We start from the raw sequence: 25,480 nt of genomic DNA, 5'->3' as shown, positions 1-25,480 counted from the left end.
TGAAATAATCATTATGATACAGCATAGTGGTGGGTTGGTAGCTGTGTACGCGCTACACAAAAAAAATACATTTATTTATTTATTTATTAATGGCACACCATCTTAAAATTGTAGATTGTGAAATGTAAATGTGCAAGATTTGTCAAGTCATGTTGTTCAAATCCAAGTCATACCAAGTCAGGGTCAAGTCAAGTCTTTTATAAGTTTGCATTCAAATCATCTTATACAGTAGTGAATTGGTTGGAAGAGAACATAATAAATACCGTACCTACCTAAATAATAAGTAAATACCTGTACATATGATTGATTTTCTTTGACGCAAGACCCCTTATTTACTTGTGGCAGTATGGAATTAAAGTCGCAGTTTTAATTGTATACAAATCAAATTTTGTGTTGGTAGCTTTACTTGAGATCTCAACATGCTCCATGTGGAATTTCTATCTGTAATTTTGAGTACATTATAGCAAGTTTTCTTCATGGATTTAATATTCTTCAGAAGAGTTCATTTGATATAAACGTTTTTCGGGTGAAAACTATATATATAGTGCTTAACAAATTACTTGTCAAAAACTGATTTTCCAACTTGAAGTGCTTTAATGTGAACTCATTCCACTTCACTGAGTGCTTATCAGTCCACTTCACTGAGTGCTTATCAAGTCATACCTGTCAACCCCGGGCTGTGCTGAATCTTACAAAAGTTGTAATTTGCCCGTACATTTCTGTATATAATCTTACACAGTATCTATATATAATCTTACATAGTATTCATCGCTCAGCGGGAGAGGTGGTTGAAAGGGAACGGACATTTCTATCTAGAATCTTACACAGTGTTTATCGCTCAACGGGGGGCTACGTGGACGCTATGCTCGTGAAAGTCGACCGAAGTTTGCAGTCGGAATCGCTAACGGGCGCTCTGGCTTAGAGCCGAAATGGGCAAGATGAGATCGGTCTAACAAAAAACAAGTTTTTCATTTATTTATTTTTTTCCGGTCCAAAAATTGTTATGCGGCGTACACAATTTGAAATGATCAAAAAAATGTCTAAAATACGGGGAAAACATATAAGTTGACAGGTATGTTATTCTGTATAATAATGCGATTTAACAACTATTAGATCTTAATCAATTTCAAATCTTGATCAAATTAGTCTTACTCAAGAAATAATAATGTGCTGTACTATTTTGAAGTACCCTTGAAAATTCACAGAAAAAATTACAAAGTATGATGAATTATTAGTAAAAATAACCAAAATTAAAAAAAGAACATTTAGCTTAAAGCGCTTGCACAAAATATCTATATCACATCATTATCTCTCATGGTAAAGTATTGCCACACTATCGATATCCAATTATGTGCAGTAGCACCCTTCATAATGAGTTTGTCATTGTAGTGTGATGTGAATGATGTGTTAATATGATGTCGGACCAACGATCAAAATATATGTTATGGTACAGTAGCGATACCTGAAATATCAATACTGAGTGACATAGTTATTATTTTCAATATGTTATCAAGACTGTCTATGTGCATTCTTCGTAATGATGGTCCATAAACTATATTCTTCTAATGTATCCATACTGGGATGCCAGCCTCTACTACATATTGTCACATCCTAATATTTGGAGGATGCCCAATAGGGATTTTGAAGGATACTGTTCACCAAGGACCAAATTCAAGTTCCTAAACTTTCTTTCTTTATTTATTTTTTTAAATGATTGTTTTTTCAGCTCTGAGCAGTGTCATACATGGCACAAGAGGATTTCAATTTTGAATGATGATCCTATCCACCCCAAAATTGGGAAGTACTGTATATAAAATGAGTCAACCCTAAATGTTTGAGCCCTGAAAATATACACGCTTAAAGCCGTCAGTGGGTGGAATATATTCCTCCGGGTCATCGCGGCGCTTTACACCACAAGCTAGCTCGGGGCGACACCGAGCTGTTCTGTAAATTGTGGCATCCACGGCAGATGCATTTTCGGGGTGTCGACATAACTAGCTACCCAACTGCATGCTGGAGTGGTAGCATTGTTATATAATGTTATATTAACTAAGTGAGTTGGAATTGTGCTGGATACCTACTAAAGTGAAGGAAAGTACTCAATTTGATATGTGTTGATGTTTTATGTCACCAAGGATTCCGAATGTAAATGAGCTTTTATGATAATTTCGCAAAAAACAGTTTCATGCGTTATCTCCATAATTCAGTAGTGGTCTTTTCTCGTGTTTTCAGCAATTACTGTATCTTGAAACATATATTGTATAATGTATTCGGAAACAAATCTTTGAAGTCCCTTTACAGGGTCTTTAATTGTCAAAAAGTGATTGCTTTGTAGGGACCGATGTAAAGGCATTTGATGAATGGCACGATCCAGTGAAGTCATCAGCTTCCTGGAGCTGTGCAAGGAATTGTTTTATATGTCTTGCATTGGCTGCATGCTTGTTTTTCATCCTTCAGGTAAGACACTAGCTGTTTTAAGTGTCAACCGCTGCGATAGGAACATAGATTTATTCATTCTCTCCATCCGCAGACAGCAGGAGGCAACAGGCCGCCGTCTAAATATTTAATAAATGAGGGTGGTCCCTACTGTGTTCTGTTGGGACGGACTTTAATGTCTTTATGATGGTTTTTCTCTTAGCTTCAGGCAAGACCCAAACTTTAATCTCTGACAAATGTTAATTCACATAATATCATGAAATAGCCTTTTTAAAGTTTAATTCCATCAGGAAGGGTGGGGCGGCAGGGGCGGTGGAGTTAAGTGCATTAGCTTTCATGGCTACATCTTGAGACAAGTCACCACCAGTGAGTCATAGATTAGCATCAATGTAGCTTTGCAGTGTTTGATAGCCATTTTGCACTGCTGGGTGTGAAATACAGTATATTCAAATTCCAAATCTGTGCCCAAGAGCCCTGCTGTTAAAGACATTAAAGATTAATTAAAGATGTCACACATTGACCTTCGTTTCTGCGTGTGCTCTCTGGATTGATGTAATACAGACAAGGCATGGCATCCACTGTATGTTAGCGCCGCCTGCTGACTGGCTGTGTGCCTCCTTTGCTTCTCCGAGGTCAGTCAGCAGCACTGAGTGAAGAGAAAATGGAGTGATTCAATCAGAGCTTGTTAAATTTTTAAGCTTGCAAAACAATGAATAATAGGGATGTAATGATTCACTCAAGCCCCGTATCAAATTCGGTTTCGATTTTCAGGTAACGATCTTCGATTTGATTCGATTTTTTTTTTTTTTTTTTTTTTAAATCCCTACCATGCTGTCTTTGTGTGCCAGTGTGGTGCTGTAGCCATTCGCAAACGGAATATGCGATGATGTTTGGCGCAACCGTGTCAAGTAGAGCTGCCACAAACTATTATTTTGCTAGTCGACTAATCACCAACAGTAGTGCTGAGTTGCATTAACACTATGAAACTACCTGTAATTACAAAAACAAACACTTGTAAACATATTTCACTTTTTTGGGCACCAATCCTTTTTTTAATGTAGAGAAGAGTGAAATCAAATGACTACTATTAAGGAAAAGCACTGGGCTAAATTAAATTAAACACTTTTATTGTTCTTTATTTAACCTTAATCCAAAACGTTTTGTTTTGCTTCTCTAATATGTATAATTTAATCTACACATTCAAAATGTGGTATGCACCTGGAATGAAAAAAAAACATAGAAATCTTTCGCAGTCTAAATTAGTACATTCTAGCGAGTCAGTATGTTATGTCTTGTGTTGCCATTAAGGGTTTGTGGAAAATAGGTCATGTTGTGTTAACTTGGAGTGCTGAGGTTTCTGATTCCTAAACGGAACACTTGGTGCGTAGTCACAGCGACCGTGAGGCAGCACGTCCTATTGCTGCTCGCTGTTTGCTGACTAATGCCTCCATAATCCAGAGAAGACATTACAATATGTTTGCGTATCACTCCAGGATTTGCACGGTAGCCTGTGTGTGTGTGCTAACTAAAGCTAGCTTTCAGAAACGGCTGCCTCAATAAGTGAAATAAAATCGGGCATCGATTGCTAACGCTAACTCGGGAGCCATGACACCATTACCCACAATGCTTCTGTTTACATCACGGATGACCCAGATTACCACGACTGCGCATGTGCGTTGCAGACAAGAAAGCATACAGGCTGTGAGATACACGAGGCATTGCAAGTGAAAACCACAGCGGCAAATAATTAGATATATAAATAAACGACGCATCCACTATTAAAATTAACTATTGACCCTTTTGATCGTTGAAGTTGTCATGTTAGTCATCTCATCTTGGAAATTCTAGTGTCAGGTAATTTACCCAATGTGCGTATGCCGTTTGTTTACAGCAAAGACTCTTATTTCTTGATTTTTTTTTACATCATTACATTTTTTTTACATTTTTTTTACAGCAATGCATATTTTAAGCATTTATATCGATATAAAATCGATTTTCGATAGATCATTACATCCCCAATGAATAACATATCAATTACTAATTTCTGGACTTTTTCACTGTAATTTTTATGCCGTAAATCTAATGAGTTTCATGAAAGTTTTTTTCACAAATTACCTATCTGTACCTACCTACCTATTTACCTATGTCACCTATCTCGAGGTTATGTTTGTTTTTTAAGGTCCCCTCAATTGGCAAAATGAGTGTAAGACTTGCCGTGCATTGACGCAACGCGGCTAAAGGTGACTGAAGTGGACCATCGCGAATAAAAATACAGCACACCCTGCAAATTGAACACTGCATCAGCCGAGCACTGCAAGAAGAAAACTACGATCCTCTATCAAATTTTGAGGCTCCACAAAACTGTACTTTATTGTTATTGAACCACAAAAACATGGCACAATTGTCAAGCCTTCTTGAGACTTTTTGTGGGTCTACTGATGATCGACAAACTCACCAAATATGACATTTCTAGCTAGATTCAGTGGCTGTTTTATTTATTTATTTTTTTAATTTAAACTTTGCTCATTGTCCGGCTCACTCACAGTTAGGAAAACGGCATTTTTTTCAACCACATTTCAATGTCACCTATCCATCTAGTATACGTGGTTCACAGGGCCCTCTAAATGTAGAATTATATTTTGGGTATGACATAAGTGGAACCGTCCATGCCCTGGTAGCATAACGACACAACCCATCCTCTGTAAACCAGGAAAGTGCTCTCTTTTGCAGCAGGGCTCCCTATTTATAGTTTACTGTATTCATATTAGGAAAATTGCAACTGGATATCGGAGAAAACAATCTATGACTGTTTGAGGAGGACTGAGCATGAGAATTGTGCCTGGTAGAGATTGTGTCCTGCTGATCCATGCTTTGACCCCAGCTACATTGATTCCAAATCAATGAGATTCCTGTTTTCAGAAATAACCACCATTAATCAATCCCCACTAATTGACTTGACATTTTGACTTGACTTGAAAATCAGTCTTCAAATGTTTTTAACCTTTAACCAAAAGCTTCCGTCACATTTTTAAAATGTATCACAAATCCACAGCTTAATATACAATATATACTTACGCTACTGAGGGAACAACGTTGACCTTTTCTGCTTTTTGCACCAGTGCAATAATCAAGCACCTGTGATGTAACGACTTGAGAAAGGCGGCAGCGGCAGCCTCGTCTCACTTTTCAGACGCAATCCTCATTCTGTCAACGAGCGTTTGAAGCGCACAGCTACGCAAAGCCGGCTGAATTAAAGGCAGAGAAAGAGTATATTGTTCTACTTTGAGAGCAGCTGTCAGCCTTGTTAAAGGGGTAGCACATATGATTGTGAGATAACATTAATCATGGGCGAAAGTTAAAACCTTCAAGAAAATGCTAAATGAACGGGAAGAGAATATACTGCAGAGAGGAAGCCTGATACTTGAAGCAGCATTAAGGAGAATACATTTTAAAAACGTAATATTGTCACCAGTTTAGAGAAGTTAGCCCATTAAGGACGGGAGCCCATAACCGCATTTCTACCGGGAGCGCTGTTGCGTGTTTCTTCCTTTGAAGCCGGGAGAGCGTATACGTCATTTTCTTTTTTTAATCCAGTTCTCGGTCTCTTAGCCATTGAAATGCATCAGAATATACAAGTAACGGTGTCGTGAGTTGTCGGACGATATCCGGAATTTTTTCGAGGAGTAATGGCCGCACAGTTGATCGCGGGAGCTCTAAGTCACGGCAGTGACCTTAGACGACACGCTTGCCGACTTTAAAGCCGTGAAACTATCCGAACGTAATGTATGGTTAAGATGTACGTCGTAGACAATGACGATTTCTACGTCTTTGTAAGAGAACACAGCGTGGTAATCACTAGTGTTGTTCCGATACCGATACCACATTAAAACACTGGTATCGGTATCTGCGAGTACTTACAAATAACTTGCCGATGCCATTTCCCGATGCTGCACTAGTAAAGAACGTTGAATGCAGCGCTTTGTATCTTGCTCCCTGCTGCTTTTTCATGTGTGTGTGTTGGGGGACAGTGAGGTACAGGAGATATAATGTCGGCGATATGTAACTACTTCAACATAGAAACTCCAGCTAGAGCGAATGTTGCAAGAGGCGGAACCAAAGTAGCCAGGTTCAATATGTTAAACCTGATGCAACATTTGAGAACAAAACATGTGAACGAGCACCAAAGGTTTGCGGCGGAGACGGCGGCGAGCATTAATAAGGGGAATTGACTGCAACAACAAACCCTGCTCAATTATACATTGAATGCAGTACAGTATCTTGCTCATTCACGACACTGGTGTGTGGTGACTGTTCAGTATTAGCCGTCACTATTGGCCCAGAGCGGACGCTCTTAACCAATGGCGGGGCTGCTTTTTCATGTTGAGAGAAAAAAAAACTGTGAGGTACAGGAGAAATAATGTCGGCGGCGATATGGAACTACTGTACTTCAACATAGAAACTCCAGCGGCATCGGAACAACACTAGTAATTACCACTCGATGTTTTTAAATTAAAAATAGCGCTTCACTTGCATCTTCGATTGAAACAGTAAAGATGAATAAACTCGGGCCTGTGTGAAAGCCACATGTCTAAGCTCTCAAATATTTTGGGAATTATCTGCTACAGGGGCTGAGATATTAATTATTTTGTGGGTTGCGAAAATGTCAGGTTTTCAAGGGTGACCGGGTGACTGCCGAGGCAATCGCAGATGTGGCTCCCAAACTTCAATTGGAATAGATTGTCACGTTCTATTCGTGTTTTAGGCTCGTTCGTGTTGCCAGACTAAAAAAGAAAAAAAAATCATAATGCGTTTCTGGTATTGTTCAGGGGGCCGGGCCAAAGGTGAAAGGTGGGCCGTATCCAGTCCGTGGGCCATAGTTTGAGGTCCAATTACTGGTTTTGCACAAGTTCGGCTTCGGGCTCACGTCGCACTCCTGGACCGTTTTCTGAGAACAACCCATATACTGTACTTTTTATCATTAGTTGCAGAGGAGCAGCAGTACTCCATTTTTAGGCAGGCAAGTCAAGGTACTGCTGTACCAGGTTCAAATTTGGTCGTGCTGTACCAGGTTCAAATTTGGTCGCAATCGGTCAAAATTTCAAGGACAAGTTTGTCTTTGCAAGACCACTGGAAAAGGATAAAACAATCCTCAAGCACTAACAAAAAGGGTGAAATAAAGTCAGGTAAAAGGTGTGATGACGCCGCGTGTCAGTGGATCAATGAAGGCAGAGTCACTTACTGTTTCTGAGCCAGAGCAAATAGTTTGAGCTAGCAAATCAATTTGCCCAGCTTGGAAAGTGTCGTTTATTTACCCGTGACCGACGGGGACACTGCGAGATGGATACTGTAATGTCGATGGCATTAACGCCACTTTGGCGTCTGCCGTGAAATGCCTCGCGGGTTTTTATCGCGATCAGCACACCTCGCACCGGCTGACTTTCACAGCTCGCAGGGACTGCTGATAACCTTCCGGATTTACAGAGCGAAATTACCGGACCGGGAACTTCTCCTGGTGTCTGGTATGTGAAAGATTTTCTCTCTGTTTCAAACTTTTTTTTAAATTATTATTTTTAACATGCATCTTAATTGTGAATCAGTTTATCGTTCTTTCCATTTTCAACTGGCAATCAAAAATGAAAAAGTGACTCATTGTTTTTTTCTTAATTTGTTTTTTAATTCAACAAAATAATGGGCCTCAGGATTGAATTTGATTTTAATATTTAATTGGTCAGCTTTTACGTGATGTATGTTTGGTAGCAAATACTAGTGCAATACGTATGTTTGCTTGTTCACCAGCCACAGTTCGGACCATGACTAGGATCCATCAAATGATCCATCAGCCATATTACATGAAGGGCAAATGTGTATCTCATATTATTATAATTGGTGTCTTGCATTATGGATGACATGGAAGATATATTTCTGCAGACTGTGAATGGTTTTCTTCTGCTTGGTCGATTTGCAACATGCTTTCCTGATTATCTGGGGAAACACCTCACAACCGAGACATAGACACAAATTTGAAGTTTACTGTCAAACGAAACATAAAACAATGAGAATTACACATTGCATTTGAAACAACAGTCTTTTTAAAAGACTGTGATGGGAAAATGAAGCTTCAAATTTTCTTCATGAACCACTCCTCTAGATGGCACTCTCTGTTCAACATTGGGCTGAAATTACACTGACTCGTCATTTCTTAAACCCCTTTATTTAAACCAACAGTGTGAACTAGATGGTAAATAAAACTACCACTGGTTCATGAAGCAAATTTAAAGTTGAAGATTCATTTTCCTGTCCCGTGTTTTGCCTTAGGAAAGTCCACTTAGCTTAATGCTAGCAAACAATGCTACGTGCCTTTGACATGCCAAAAATAAGACTGATAGTTGTGTGGTTTGAATACAGGCTCCTTGTTATGTCTAGTAATTGATGGATTTTAAAAAACACGTTCCAGATCAGCTTCTTTATGAGTTGCTCTTTTTTTACAGTGATTAAAAACGTCCTCTCCTTTTTCCAAACGTATTTTCAACATGCACCGTGCTAGTGTAACTTTTTGATGTTGTGTTCTGTCCCCATCTACAATCAGCTCTTGCTTCGCCGCCGCCCTCATTGATCTTCCCTTTTGCCCAGAAATCCCTCCTGTGGTAAACACATTGATCGTGGCGGCTTCTCAGTACGGCTAATTACTGAGGGGACCGTGTCACTGTCAGCCGCTTATCTGACGCGCGTTTGGCTTTGACCGCTAATGAGATGCCTGACGTAACCTCATGTAAACATGGCCGCCTCGCATTCATCCCCCTTGTTATAACGGAGCTGCCGCCGCAGCTCCGCACAATTACCCGACCAACACCATCATAATACTTTTGATAACTATGTATACAGCACATTCTTGCAGCAGCTTTCAGGCCTTATATAATATATGTATTAGTGCTGTCAATCAATTAAAATATTTAATCGTGATTCATCGCATTTTTTCATAGTTAACTCGTAGTTAGCACATTTTATTTATTGTAAAATAAAATCCCTTGATTTTTCTGTCCCATTATTTTCTTGAATTTTAATACCCTCAACATGAATAAGAGGATTGATTTTCACTTGCAAATACTTTATTAAATATTAATCAGAATACCTTGTTTCAACTAGGGGGCCTGCATAGAACATTCATTCATTCATTCATTATCCCTACCGCTTCTCCTCACAAGGGTCGCGGGCGCACTGGAGCCTAACCCAGCTGTCTTCGGGCAGTAGGCGGGCGACACCCTGAATTGGTTGCCAGCCAATCGCAGGGCACACAGAGACAAACAAACAACCGCACTCACAATCACACCTAGGGGCAAATTTAGAGAGTCCAATCAATTTACCATGCATGTTTTTGGAATGTGGGAGGAAACCGGAGTACCCGGAGAAAACCCACGCAGGCACGGGAAGAACATGCAAACTCCAGGGAGTACAGGGAGGCCGGATCGAACCCACAACCTCTGAACTGTGAGGCAAACGTGCTAACCAGTTGATCACCGTGCCGCCTCTGCATAGAACATATTCTTGAAAAAAAATGTTTGGGTTGACTTCCCCTTCAATTGAAAAAACAAGCATTGTATTCAACTCACACAAACAGCCCCTCAGCTCTTATGAAACACACGTGCACACACACCCACACCCCTCCGCACACACACACACGCACACACACAATCATTTACATTGGTGTTTTTCTGACAGATATATTTATTGCTTCTTGAGGGCGACTTGTTGCTCAAGCTCCGCTTGGTTTTAGAACTACGAGAGCAGTCATTTTTACGGATGTCACTTCTATTGCGCTCTGGCAATGACTTCATCGACTAAAAAGATTATTACTCGCTGCTGGAGTGTCTAATAAAAGTTTTTTTTAAATTAAAATTCTGTTGTGGATATATTTTAATGTAAATTTTGTCAGATAAATGAATGAGAAACAATTGGTGGACCGCTGATATTGTCCCGTGCGGCTCTAGCGCAACGTGTGTGTCGTGCTGTTATAAAATACAGGAGAAAGCGGCAAGCCGGAAGTCAACTTTTTTATCCATAGGGGAATTATGTCAACAAGGAACACAAAAGCTCATTATTTTATTGATTTTATTGACTGTAACACATGATTGATTTAGTTGCCAATTGATATTTTCATTTTTTCATATTAATTTGAGGCTCGCACATATTATTTTGTATTTATTATTTTTCTAAAATGCTGCAATATTGTTTTGTGAGTATATATTTATTCATTTATTTATATAGTACTTAAGTATTTATTCCTTTTTGATTTGGTATGGTACGGCGCATTTCCTCAGCGAAGAAGAAGCGAGAGAGAGAGAGAGAGGTGAATTAGAGCAAGGCTGTTCATGTCTGAATAAAGACGCAACAAAACACTCTCCTGCCGTGTCTTGTCTTCAGCAAGGAAGACGCCAGAAGAAATGCATAGTCATACATAAGTCAAACCTATATTGTAACCCGCCATACCATGGCCTCCGTTGATAAGGAAGAACAACTTTTAAGGGTTACACTATACCAACAACGACAACGACACGACTATCACCGGTGCAGGCGTCGATTAAACGCATATCTTATGGCAGAGGATGAGCAGTATTTTATCTCATTTAAATCATTACACATTAGAGAACCTGTAGTATTACAGACTAACGTCACTGTCTTGTGAAAAACACTTAAAGGTCAGGGTGCGAACATTGAAAACTTTTCTGTAGCCCTCTAGAACCCCCTGTAGAATGCATAACTGTCATTCAAGTTTAATTAGGTCGTTGGTAGACAGCAGTTTAATCACTAAATACAATTAAGAATGTGTCGTCTGCCGTTTGAATCTCGCGCCCCCTCATCTTCTGCTTTTTCCGAAGCTGTGACGTCACAGTAGCCGGAGGAATCAGTGACTACTAATCATGAACGGTCTAATAACGCCCCCCTTCTGTCGGCTCGTGTGTTTCAAAATCCTCTCATTCCAAAACATCGCTCGCCATTGAATGTGCTGTGTTTGTAGCGCATGGCAATTTTACAGTCTATGTAAAAAATGACAAAATTGCCACAAAAGTGTTTTTCATAGGACAGCGACGATAAGTAGTTTCTATTATGTACCACAGGAACAACATTATTGTGTGATAGAGAAACTTCTGCAGCATTATATCTCATTTACATTTTGTAGCAAATAAATCTTGTTTAAAGGCTCTCTTAATCTTTTTTAAAGTTTGTGGTACTCATTTACTCTTCTAACTATAATGATGTGGATTTATCAATGAGCACTTATTAACTACAGAGAAAATATTTCCCCCTTGTGTACTTTTAAATGATTTTATATAAGAGTGGATTTGGTTTATTTCGGCTGCAATGAAGTCGAAGAAGAAGGCAATTATGGCTATGATTAATGGAGGTGTATGGGGAGGAACGTTTGGCGAGGAAAGAGCAACGATTACCTGGCAGAGGTGCTTCCAATACGTTTCTCTCAAGCGGAGATTAAATACAAGTTGGGAAGCTTTAATGCAGCTCTATATCAATCTGCACAGCGAATCCATTTTATTACTCGTCCTTGTGATACGATAAAAGGGGGGAAAACTTGTTTGCATGATCCTGAGCAGTTTAACTCGTACTGACCTGAATTCGTATTCAGATTTGTGGGTGGTGATTTAGTGTTATGGTTTGGATTTAATTTAGGATTGGAGTTAAGAGAGTTGTGATTTACGCTATCTGTTTAGGGTAAGAGTTAGTCTTTGGGTTTCGGGTCAAGTTCTATTGCGCACCATAGATTCTTATTCAACTTACGGGGTTTAGGTTTAAGATTTCTATAGGGGGTTAGGGTTTACAATTAGAGGTTAGGAATTAAGGCCTGGGCGGCACGGTGGTCGACTGGTTAGCACGTCCCCCTCACAGTTCAGAGGTCGTGGGTTCGATCCCGGCCCCGGCCTCCCTGTGTGGAGTTTGCATGTTCTCCCTGTGCCTGCGTGGGTTATCTCCGGGTACTCCGGTTTCCTCCCACATTCCAAAAACATGCATGGTAAGTTGATTGGACTCTCTAAATTGCCCCTAGGTGTGATTGTGAGTGCGGATGTTTGTCTCTGTGTGCCCTGCGGTTGGCTGGCAACCAATTCAGGGTGTCCCCCGCCTACTGCCCAAAGACAGCTGGGATAGGCTCCAGCAAGCCCCGCGACCCTTGTGAGGAGAAGCGGTATCGATAATGGATGGATGGATGGATGGACTTAAGGCCTAGATAGACTAATCTGACATCGGACGTTGGGAAGCGTCGGTGATTGATTTAGCGAACACCATCGTAACATCGGATCCCGTCGGGAAGTGTCTGTTGAGTGTTTCCGCATGTTGAATGGGCATCGTAAGTCGTCACATTTGGTCACTCTAATTGGCTGTTGGCTAGCGAATCAGCACACGAGGCATTGGATAATGCTGTGTCAAGAGTGTGAGGTTTGCTTTGCATGGGAGTTCATCGTGAGTGGAAAATATAGCGGTTGGCTTTTTCTAACCATGGGGACTAGTGACTACTGCCGCCGATGCTATGGACGGGTATTACATCCCACCCTTGCCCAGAAGGTACTTTAATGGTTAGCGTCACTATCTGTCGTTGCAGTGTATTTTTCCAGCGCGACATGCCGGCAGTCGGCCGAAGCCACAGGGAGTACGCATCTGTCACTGTTGGACACTGTTGGATTGGTGTATCTAGGCAATTAGGTTTAGAGGCTTACGACATACAAATCGTTTTAGGGTTGGGTTTAAGACTGGACGTCGGGAAGCATCGGGGCGTCGGATTGTGCCGTCTGATTGATGTAGTGAACACCGTCGTAACATTGGATCCCGTGGGGAAGCGTCTGGTGGGCGTTTCAGCATGTTGAATCGGCATCTTAAATCGTGACATTTGGTGACTATGATTGGCTGTTAGCTAGCGAATCAGCACACGGGGCAAAAACAGGAAGTCACAAATGCGGGTAAACAGTGAGCGTTGGAAAGCCTTGAGAATTTCGTCTTTGCTGCCTTAATCTTAATCTTCCGAGTACAAAAGCGAGGGTTGACAATGTTAATATTGCACGATACCGTGTCAAGAGCGTGAGGGTTTGCTTTGCGTGGGCATTCATCGTGAGCGAAAGATGTAGCGGAATGCATTGTTTACGTTTTTTATATTCCGTCTCCGCCAATAGCTTCCCGGTTAGCGTTTTCTAACTACGAGGAAAGTGACTTCCGCCGCCGATGGTATGACTGGGTATTACATCTCGCACATGCGCAGAAGGTCCTTAATGGTCAGCGTCACTGTCTGTCGTTGAGGTGTATTTTGCCAGCACGACGTGCCGACAGTTGGCCCGACGCCACTCTGGGGTAAGCTTCGGTCACAATTGGCTGACGTCGGATTGGTCTATCTAGGCCTAGGTTCAGGTTAGGTAGTTAGGATTCCATGCTAGGGTTTGCCCTTTCACGCAGGCACCTTCCAACCTCTGTTACACCTTTGATACTTCTCTGAGGTACTTCGACCTCCGCCCACGCCTTTATTCATCTTAATGTTTTAAGAGTTGTGGTCAAGGTTAGTGTTAGGGAGTTAGTTTGACAGGGTAGGGTTTATGGAGTAAGGGTTTAGGGTAAGGCTTGGTGGTCTGGGTTTAGGGTAAGTGTTTAGTGTTTCAGTTTAGGGTTAGCAGTAGGGCCCTATTTTCGTAGAAAGGCTCGGCATAAAAACTGGCACATCTTCATTTTCCTGCCGGGGTAAGTCTAGTTTACAGTGTTTGGGAATTAAGCAGACAGCATTGTGCCGCGCTGGGCTTTCCGGCCGCCAGAGCTGGTGCACCCCCAGCGTAGCTGACAATTTGGTGACAAATTAAAGTACGCTCTGTGTAAAAGTGGGCGCATGTTCATTTTCATGTTGGGGCAAGTCTAGTTTTTGTGAATTTTGTAGACTGCGCTATGCCTCAATAGGCATTCAGGCATATTCTATTGCACGCCCGTGCCCTATCTGGCAATTTGGTGGGCAAAAGTAGAATTTAGATGAGATAAAAGTAAGTCTAAGTTGTGTAAGTTGATGTAGAGTGATTTTAGTGGATTTGATGGAGGCGCAGACGAACAGATTCTGAGCTCCGCGGACGTGTGGTGGATGTCATATTTCATTCATAAATGTGACAAAAGAATGGGGCACTTCATCGGAATCATTGTAAAAATCAATTTATTCAACAAATTATTATTATTATCCTAAAAATATTTCAGAAGCACCCCTCACCCTGCGGTAAAATTATGGGTGGTGGTGGGGGTCCATCCCACAATGGCGCAAACACCCCCTTTCCAAGTCTAGAAAAATACTAAAAGAAAGAAAACTCCACTCATGCGCTCAGGTAGACTGCACTTTGCGCTGGATGCTGGACATGAAAATAGGACCCTTAGTGTTTAGGTTCAGGGTAAAGTAGGGTTTGGGTTATGGTAGGGAGGTTAGGGTTTTGGGTTCAAGATGTGTTCCCTGTACCCAACTTTCAACCATTCCCTTTCATACAGCCACCCTACCACCTCTCATATGCTTTGGATGCCGCCACATCTGAAGCCAGGAAATCCGCAGGTCATCGTCGGCCACCACCACCACTTTCTGCAGCGATTCCTTTTGCGCATAACACTGATATAGGAAAAAGACATTTTTGGCATAACTAATGACTCAAATAATGTCTCTTATTTGCTGCTTTATTCTTAAGCTTGCTGCATTGCAGTGCTGACAGGCCGGCACTTATTGTTTGCTACTCCTTTAACAGCCACATAATGAATTTCATTAGTGTCTGCTGTCAATCTTTCTTTCGTATGCTTCGTCCTATTACCCTGACCGTTTTTTTATTCTTGAAGGTGGGGATAAACAACCAGCATTTATTGTGTTGTCGCGCGGCTTCATCCGGCTGCACGTGCCTCGTCACCTCAGCCGGGAATTCAATTATAGCTGGCTGTTGTTTTATGATGTTGATGTGACATCCACTGATGGATTCATTAACTCATCTCTCACTGTGACGGGAAAGCGGCAACGCGGCTCTTATCCCGCCGAACGTTCCCGCGGGATTTGTCCAGGTTTACACCCAAGCTGATTGACTGACCACTTGGAATGTTGGTCAGCACCTTCGTAACATTTGTTGACTTTCAAGAAGCAAATACAGGACAGTGGAATCTTAGATCAAGAGCTAAATGCATTATGAGATTTTGTTCAACGATGATTCCCATTGGAATGAAAGACCGTAAGTCACTGATAGTGTAGTGGTACACACGCCTGAGTTGTGTGCGGGCAGCGTGGGATCGATTCCCGCTCAGTGACGGTGTCTGTGTGTGCCCTGCGACTGGCTGGCGACCAGTTCGGGGTGTAGTCTGCCTTCGCCCATTGGCGGCTGGGATAGGCTCCAGCACCTCCCCGCGACCCTGTATAGGATAAGCGCTTTGGAAGATGACACATGACACATGAAAGACCGTTATTAAATACAGTGGTACCTCTACTTACGAAATTAATTGGTTCTGTAAGAAATTTCTAAAGTAGAACACTTTGTAAGTAGAGACGCGTTTTCCATGTAAATGCCCTAATCCGTTCCAAGCCCCCCAATATTCAGACATAAATGTTTTGTAAAGCATAAAAATGCATCAAAACATGCAATAAATACATGTTACAATTAGATTATTGCGCAATACATGAGAGTTGTGCATAATGTAAAAAACAAAGAATAGAGTAAAGAATAAAAATGATTTTATTGATGTGTCGTTTACCTTTTAATTGCTGTTCACATCGCTTTTTGCCCTCTTTGGTTCATGTTCTCTCTCAGAAGTGTTTTTTGCCTGGCGTTTTGTAAAGAACTGATTTAATAACGTGGCAACTGTCGATACATTACGGTCATATTCTTTGGCGAGATCAACCAAAAGCATCCCTTTTTCATACTTTTCTAATATCTCTTGCTTTGTTTGTATGGACAAAAAAAAAAAAGATTTTCTCCTTTTTTTCTTTTCCTCGTTTCTAATTTACGTAAAACTATCGGAACACCTCATGGCCCCAGGGGCGAATGACGAGGACTGCATAGACATGTCTATCACATATATATCTATCTACCTGTCTATCTACACACATACGGTAGAGGTCCAATGGGACACATACGGTAGAGGTCCAATGGGATGCCAGGAAGATGCTAGGTAATAGCCAATGGCAGCTATGCAGTTATGAGTATGCTGCGTTGAGGAAACTCTGGAGCTGCGAGTAGCAGCCCATACTGTATTTTTACCTTTCGTATCCTGAACTTTCTTTCGTAACAAGAGGCAATATTTTCCTGTTGAGGCGTTTCGTAACTTGAAAATTTCGTATGGAGAGACGTTCGTAAGTAGAGGTACCACTGTATGACCTAGGAACAGCAGTTTTTCCCCTGTAGTAGTAGTATTATGTACAAGAAGTACAAATATTGTATCTAGTTTTTAACACAATTGTACCGGAAGAACTAACTATTATCTAAAAAAACTGCTTCAACATAAAACATTAATGCATGTAGGTCTACTAAAATGTTGGTAATCTAGGTACAGTCACACAGGCTAGTTCTTGATTTTTATCAGCTGTCCAAATCGAGCAGGAACAGGAAGTGCTTGGGGGCAGGTTGCTGTCAAATAGGAAGCAGAAATAAAAGCTTTGAACATAAAAAGCGAGACGCTCCACTGGGATTCTGTACAGGTCATGGACTGTTTGCAACTTGAAAAGAGCCTCAAATAGCAGTACCAATGCTAATCGACAGTGACGCTTCACGCTCTATTTTTGTCCGTGCGCTGCAGGGAACGAGTTCGGTCACCCCGAGTGGCTGGATTTCCCCCGAGAGGGCAACAACGAGAGTTACCACTTTGCCCGACGGCAGTTCAACCTGCTGGACATGATGCATCTGCGCTACCGTCAGCTCTACAACTTCGACCGTGACATGAACTGCACTGAAGACAAGTACGGCTGGCTGGCCGCCCCGCCGGTAAGGAAATGGGATACTTTTTTTTTTTTCAAATATTTATAACCAACAGCATCTTACATCATTGGAAAAATTGATTGGCAAGCGTTGGCTCACGCGTGTGCCAGAATCTGTTGTGACATATGGTTGCTGTTTGTCGGAATCCTCGCATCTGAAAAGTCACTACCAACGCCATCTTGCTTGAGTGACCAAACACTACATTGCTGAAGTTGGCATTATACCTTACATTACCATCATTTAATTTCATTTTTCATTTCATATACTTTATTGTCCCCAAAGGGAAATTAGTCATGGATAATCAATTGGTCCTGCAGTTTACAATTGGCAGCTTAGCATACAAACCGGGGCGACACACATTACAGTGGTTAACAGGTTATACCCACATCAAGGATGATAAAAAAGCACAATCCTGGAATACCTTAACAATTACAGTACAATACACACTAACCTACATACTTGCATTCATGATCTTAACAGGTCATATACCGTTGCACAGCAACATCAACACAGCCACACCCCAAAGCCATATTCAATTACTAATTTAAAATGTTTAATTCAAAAGGCTAATTTATTATGCATTGGCAGACAAAAGGCCTTCAATATTTCACAAAATTATCTTCCAAAACTCTTTTGCATAGGACTCAGAGCCATGAATGATGCTTGAATAAAATTATGAGCCAACTAACTAGTGTAATATGCGAAAATAAAAATGCATGCAAATGTTCTTGGTTGACCAATTAATTCTGCACTGAAGCATTACAGCTATCTATTTTTGACAAAAACATTGCAAATGTCACTTGACCCATAAAACAGGTGAGGCGTGACATTTGCAATGCAAGCCCCAGGGCACTTTCTGACGTCCAGTCCAGTCTACAGCAGGGAGCGGTATTATGTCAAAATGGCTGTGTCTCGAGATGGCTGAAAATGGGTGGATTCCTCGCTCTAATTTTTATTCCACCAATGCAATATTAATCAAAATACAATGTTTCGACTAGTGGGGGCACACTGAATATATTACTGAAAAGTACATTTTTGACTGGACTTCCACTTAAAGAAAAAAATGCTTGATGAGGTCCAAGAGTTAAGGGTATACCCTGAGAGATAGAGTGGGCGGACACTTTAGGAAATGTTTATATATTTTTACTTAAATAATATTTATACCCACCACCAACTTAATGTATTTCTCAGGACAAGTGATTGCCCAGTTCTTCCAGAGAGATGAAAATAAATGGCAGTCAAGTTCACCTTAGCGAGGTTTCCCTCTCGCTCAGATGTGGCTCTCATCCTTCGTCGTGGCTCTTCAATTAATAGCGACACTTAGCTGAGTGCTTCTCTGCACTAGTGAGATGATGTAAACGCAGAGTAAATTGATCGGGATTAGGTGTGAGTGTGCGTAATTGATTCGCGGCGAGTGTGTTGTCGTGCGAGAGACCCTCTTCACCTTGTTACTGTCCTGACCGCCGCCATCATCGTCCTCCTCCGATGCCAACTCCAACGCCAATAATTACAATCATGTCTGCCGCTCCGCCGACATTTTTTCCATCCTTTATATCGATTGCGAGTCATCTACTTTTATTTCCCAGGCGCTTGGTACTGAAGTAGGGAAAAGTTGCACTGAAGTCATCATCTGACTGGGTTTTCTTGCTGATGCACAAACTTCAAATTACTTCACTTATTAGAGTTGAGGTGAACTTCATTCGTTCATTCATCAAAAGAATCATGACGAAAGCTACAAGCAGGGATGAATGGACCCTTGTTTCCCTTTTGTGTTAGGTCTCCAAAACGGCTCTCATACTTGTGACAGCTCGAGGCTTTAGTTGAATAACGTGCATTCGCGTCTCCAACGCTTCTCTCTGACTTTTTGTATTTTTCTTTCCGGTGCTGATGCTGATCGAGAGAGAGAGAAATGAAGACATGCTAGCACTCGCTAGCATCCGGGACAGCTAGTCGGACTAGTACTGGCCTACAGAGCAAAAAGATTACATTTCTTTTGTTGGGTATCATGTTGGACTCAATTAATATGGGTAAGTGTATAGCAAGAACACCATCTATGGACTCAATCATGTAGCCAGAAGCTCTTCTTCCATCAGTAAGGCCTGTACCACGACATGTTTGGAGGGTATAAGGTACTGCATTACCTTGGACTTTAAACAAGTCAAAAAACTCAGAGCGTGCAAGCGATACATTACTTGGTCGTCGAGCATAGCTGACATTCTTTTGCTCATACTAGGGTCACTGGCAGGATAGACATTGACAAGGCATATTTTCGAGCACGACTTTCCGGTGAATCCCTTTCCACACACCTCAGTACAACTTGAAACAACTGTTTCCTCCTGTCCTTCTTGACTCTCCCCGCCGTGATCTGCCGGAGGTTGGCGGAATTCGGGAGGATGAGGCGCATCGTAGTGCAAGGCGGTTGGGTGCTTATCACTGTTGCTTTCTGAACACTTGACTTCTACTTCACAATTACGAGCCACGTGTGTTGGATGAACAGCACTTAAAACAGATTCTGTGTTGCTTTAGTATGCTCAAGGTTTCTCCCTGAAGCTTCTGCATTGTTGTAAGGCATGTGGTTTATTATGCACAGGACAGCGTTTGTCTGGTCCTTCGTCAGGTGACGCAGTAACAATTGTTTTGTGCACTGAGACTGTTCGGCGATTGTTACTTATACTCTCAACATACCTTTTTTAACTCCAGTGGTGACCAACGTCTGCAGATTGAAACTCAGGTCGTTGCGTGCCTTTGCTTGTGTTTCAATAAAATCCAAAAAGAATGTGAATGGGAGAAAAGTCACCTTGTTTTGGAGCTTGGAACGTGAACCCTCCATCCACTTGTCCTGTAGCCAAAACGGAAGCAATCCCTCTTGTAGTGTCGAGGCAAGTGAGACCGTGCAAATATCCTTCTTATTTGGCGGAATTGATCTCCAACAGCAAGTCGCTGAGTTCTCTTAGTTTACGACTATCTTCCTGCCCTATTTTGGGAAAATGGTCCAGTTTTGTGAAGAGACCGCCCTCTCTAGCTTCTGGAGACCCCCTACTCTTGTTCTAGTCTCCCCCACATAAGCTCTACTGCCACCATTGGTTTGTTTATATTTTCTGCTTTAGTACATTGAGCAAGTTTTCTGAACTCAGGCCTGAGTGACTTTATCAGGAGATCAATTTCTTCTGTTACGTTAAGATCAAGTGTCCTAATTGCATTGAGAAACAATGATTTCCAAGACAGATAGTTTTCTGGTCTATCGTCAAACTTGCTGAGTTCTGATGTGAGTAAGTGGCTCTTCACTAAATACTTTGCAAGATCATTAGTGTCACTGGAATTATGTTGGGCAGGGGGGTAATACTGAGAATCACCACAAGAGAAGCAGTGTAACAGCAGGAGAAACATAACTTTTGCTTTGCTGGTAATTTGATGAATGTGGCTTATCTCTATCTTTCTGACAAATGAATATTTGGGGTTATCACGACCATCTTCTGAAGGTCTAGGGGTCTGATTGTCCCGTGATGATGTGAGCAGAACACGTGACACTCTTGAATCTCTTGGATGAACTGAATGTATTGTCTCTTCCGGGATTATTGGTTTATGAAAAGGCTTTAGGTGGTTCATTGTGTGGACTATGTCTCTGTACATATTCTTCCGTTCGTTCGAGCGGGCTTTGCGTTTCCAGAGGTGGGAGTCCTGTTCCTTGACTACCAGAAGTGTTAAGCCCAGCGGCAGCAGACTCCAAAACTGCTGCTTCAATGGCTATGGCTTCAGCTTCACCTTCTTTTGCTAACAGGTCGAGTTCTGCTTCTAATTTGGACTTTACCACTTTTAGTTCAAGTTCTTTCTTTGCAAATTCAGCTTTCTTGTCTTACATCATCACTCTGTAATACGTCCATTTTAATGTTGACACAAATATAAACGTGACAACACAAAATGCGGCACGATCACAGATACAGTAGTAATAGCGTCTTCAGTAACTTTATAGCACAGATAGTATTAGCATCTTTAGCAACTTTATAGCACAGATCGTATTCGCATTTTAGCAACTTTATAGCGAAAGAGATGCAGCTTTTCAACACTGTTGAGAAAAACAGCTTTTAAAGAAATGCTGCAGACTTTTGATAAGCAGTACGAATTGCAGAAAAACATTCCCTAACAGTGATAGGCAGTACAAACTGCCTAAATGAATGTAAATTTACCTCATAGTCATTCCATCCATATGTGCAGATGAAAGATGACATTCTGAACAGTCTAAAAAACACAACTTTTTTTGGGGGGGGTCCAAGACAGTAATTGGAGCTGGAAATACTTAAAAACATAAGTTAATGACATCTATGGCAACAATTTTAGAGCAACAAAGCAAGCACATTGTTTTTACTTATATCTTTAAGTTGGGGTTCCATAAAAGAGACAACCGTTCTGTAAACTCTTTTTTTCTTTGTTGTGAAATACAGGAAAGCCAACTTTCACAACAGGAAAACTTAAAACATTTAGTTGAACTGCACAACTTAAAATGACCTCAAGTTTGTTGTCCTGAAATTTTGACAGTGAAGGAGGTAAAAGACCATGTCATTGTATACTGCCACTACAGATATGCGATTAAATGTGTTGCGATAATGTTTGAATGCAGTTTTGGGGAACAGAACCTGAGTCAGTTTTATATATAGTGTTTTCAATACTCATCTGCATCAATGTTCAGATTTTAATTGAAGGACCTAACTTTTCACTCACGTTTAAAACGTCCAAATTCAATAGACCCGCACAACACAAGTAATGAATGAATCACAAAGAACGCGTTTTTGCTCACTCATACATTGTTGTGCGACCCACTGGGAGAAAGGCTGCTTATGTCCCCTTCACTTTTGTCACTTTAAGGACCAGTTATGGGAAGTTAACTTTTTAATTGTTTGTTTATGAATGTTTGGCTCTCGGGAGTGTCTGCCCAACTATTAAGAGTGAAATTAAACTAACGCGCAAATCATTATATAGCTGCTTATTTCCCAAAATGGGTTTTAGAGAACATATTATAGCATTTCAACGTTGTGTAAGTTGCACTTTTGTGGAATAGATATACAGTATTGACATAATTAAATAATTCAACAGTTTTTGTCTTTCTTATTCAATTCAATGCACATTGTGCTGCTCATTCTGCTGTGCGCCTTGGCCACCTACAGGCAGTGCAAGGGCCACTTCATATAGTACTTGCCTCACACTTGATTTACTGCCTTTATGTAGCAGCCAATCATATTGCAGCGGGGCATTTCCTGCCTAGAACTCCAGTGGAATTCATAATAGTGCGAACAGGCATAAATGAATACACGTCACACAGACCAGCATATGTGGAGGTGCGGTGAGGGAGTGTCGGGGGGAACATCAGAGTCCACCTGCAGAGGGCAATCTTCGCAGCCAACAGGGTGTCACCACATTCAATTCTGCAGCTACGCCATAATAGAGGAAGAACAGGAATTGGGGGAAGCCAATGAAGGCGTTGAAAGATAGGGTTTTGTGTTGCTTTTGTGTGATCATGAGTGTGTATGCGTGAGTCTGTGTCCTTTGTCCCATGTCGGTTGGGCTCTAACAAACGAAACAAAACAAAAAACGCATTGAGTCTCTCCTTTAAAACACTTTCAGACCTGTTTTGGATGTCATTCCATTCTCCAGGGGATATGCGTCCGTTTGACATTGATCATGCCCATTAATGAAACATTCGCATTAGTCCAGTCGCACTTTACCGCGCGCCGCTGAACCCAACTGACAAGCGCTCACCTCCGCTGAGATGCCCGCCACCTGGAATCCGGAAACATGTGTCTCACTGATACATAGCGCGCCGCGTTGTAATCCTCTATATCCACGCCTAGCAGAGAAAGATGACTATTCATGGCGTGCGCTCTTGTCCCCACTGCCTCCCCTGCAGGCCTTTGTGAGCGCCAAGCACCAGGAGGACAAGGTCATCGTGTTTGACAGGGCCAACGTGCTCTTCATCTTCAACTTCCACCCCAGCAAAAGCTTCCAGCACTACAAGGTTGCCGTGCAGGCACCAGGAAAGTATCCTTTTGAGCTCTCGGGTTGTGGGTAGTGAGAATTTTGTTCGTTTCTAATTAGGGATGCTCCGATCGATCGATCGGGCACCGATCATGTTTGGCCGATTCTCGTGAAAAATGACGTGATGGGAATATTCGATCAAAGCCTTTTAGCAAACCCAGGGCGAGGTCGCGCTAAACTGTTTCCTTGGGCTCCAAGAGCTTTACTGAAACTGTCAGAAAATCCACTCCTGAAAAATCAGGAAAGATATGGAAAATAAAAGAATGCCCATCCCTCAGCTGCTAACAAATGGACATAAACTAGCAAACAGAATCCGATTGTGATTGAGTGAAAAGGTAAAAGAAAACAGTAAGCGATATAAAGTGATCTGAGGATATCCTTGTATGTTGTGATGGTGTTAAGTAGTCACGTTGACGATTTGAGTGCCGTTGTGCTCGTCATTTTTAAAAAACAACTTTTTTTTTTCACCCCCGGTTTTGAATCACTTGCCGGTATCACAAAAGAAAATCTCAAGTTGACCGATTAGAACAACCATAAACAGCACAGGTGTTAACCATTTTTAGAAACACATAACGGACTTAGCAACTATTTTGCTTCTGTTATCTCACTCACTCGCCCGCCTGCCCTCAGGCTGCACACAGCACATAAATGTGATGTCACACAGTGGGGGTCTATAAGAATCACTGAATATATTTTAGATGTACAAATGTTGCACCTTGTTTTGTTACAAATGCACATTTGTGTGATTAAAGTGGCCCATGTCTCACTCTCACCAGCACTAAGAGCAATGAAAATAGGCTGTTTATTCTACAGCCATGTATTCTGTGTGTATATGTTACTACAGATACTTCACAAGTGATGATTTAAATATGAATGGTTTTAGATTCAAGTAAGTATGCAACTCTTTCGAATTACAAAAAAAATTGTGGTGATATTTGGATTTTTTAGACGGAGAGGTATCGATTCCGCTAGCCAGTCAGGTAGTGGAATCGGTATTGGGGGCCAAAAAGTGGTATTACAACACTAATAGCAACACTACATTACAAATGGAATGTTACAGATTTTGAATAATTGAGCTTTGGTTGTCGCAGATGTGGATGGAACTTTAAACAATTTACAATTACAATTTATAAGGCAAATTATTCAACTTTAAGGGTTCCATTTGCGATGCCAGACGAAGAAACCTTTTGGTTTTGAATAATTGGAATAGCTTGCATCCACTTTAGAGCCTTTCAATGGGACACATTAGTGCAAGTCACGGCTTTTATTGTATAAATTGTTTGTCAGTTATTAAAGTGGATTGCATGTTTAGATCCATATTTAGTTTGGAGTGTGTTACGTCGCTTATTATAAGAGACAAAAGGCATGCCAAGGATAAAAATAAAAGCGACGCAGCAGGAGGCAAACATGGCCGTGGTGTTTATTTGCAGATGGGGAAGGGGGGTGGTGGGAAGAACAGCAGCAGCTGCTAATCTCTTAATATCGAGCGCTAATCGAGAGCGTGTTTGATGCGGCGTAATTGCAACCTCTCTTGACGGGGTGAAACCGGGGCGCGGCACAATCGCCTCGCTGCTCGCTTTTTGATGTTTTAAGCAGAGGCCTCCGATCCCGACTGCTGTCATTATACAACACAGACGTAAACACATAGTTGAATCTGACTGAAAATGTGTGTGTGTGTGCGTGTGAGAGAGAGAAAAGAGAGAGAGTGAGCAAGACTGTGTGTTTTGGGGGGGGGGGGGGGGGGTGTATGTCTGAAGGTGTTGCGAGATGCAGATGCTCCGACGGGGAACGTGTGCCGAGGATCCAATTAGGGGCGAAGACAGATGAAAGTGCCACTCAAAGGCAGCCGAGGTAAACACGGACGGGCTGAACGAGCGCCAAGTGCTTTTTCATTACAGGGCGCCTGTCACGCGTTCAAACTTTCCTGCGCGCTGCACGAGGCCTGACATGGTCACGGGGTTGAAAATAATGGCCGCTCAAGGCTGACCCGAGCCACTCATGCTTGACTCCGCTGCGTTGTTTTCAACCACAGGCCAAAAGCAGACATGGCGCACTTTTTC

The 25,480-nt window shown here is 41.7% G+C and overlaps 1 protein-coding gene across 1 annotated transcript in view; it reads left to right on the top strand.

The window, feature by feature from the left end:
- gbe1b (glucan (1,4-alpha-), branching enzyme 1b) overlaps positions 1–25,480 on the top strand; it is a 100,955-nt gene that overhangs the window by 63,525 nt on the left and 11,950 nt on the right. The window contains exons 13-14 of the mRNA XM_086036427.1: positions 17,215–17,399; positions 23,293–23,423. Coding sequence (XP_085892553.1) covers positions 17,215–17,399; positions 23,293–23,423 — 316 coding nt within the window. The remainder of the gene's footprint in view (positions 1–17,214; positions 17,400–23,292; positions 23,424–25,480) is intronic.

This window comes from Filicampus tigris, chromosome 7 (genome assembly GCF_054856515.1).
Source record: "Filicampus tigris isolate MCC_2025a chromosome 7, RoL_Ftig_1.0, whole genome shotgun sequence".
NCBI lineage: Eukaryota > Metazoa > Chordata > Actinopteri > Syngnathiformes > Syngnathidae > Filicampus > Filicampus tigris.
This window is presented reverse-complemented; position numbering and strand designations above follow the sequence as displayed.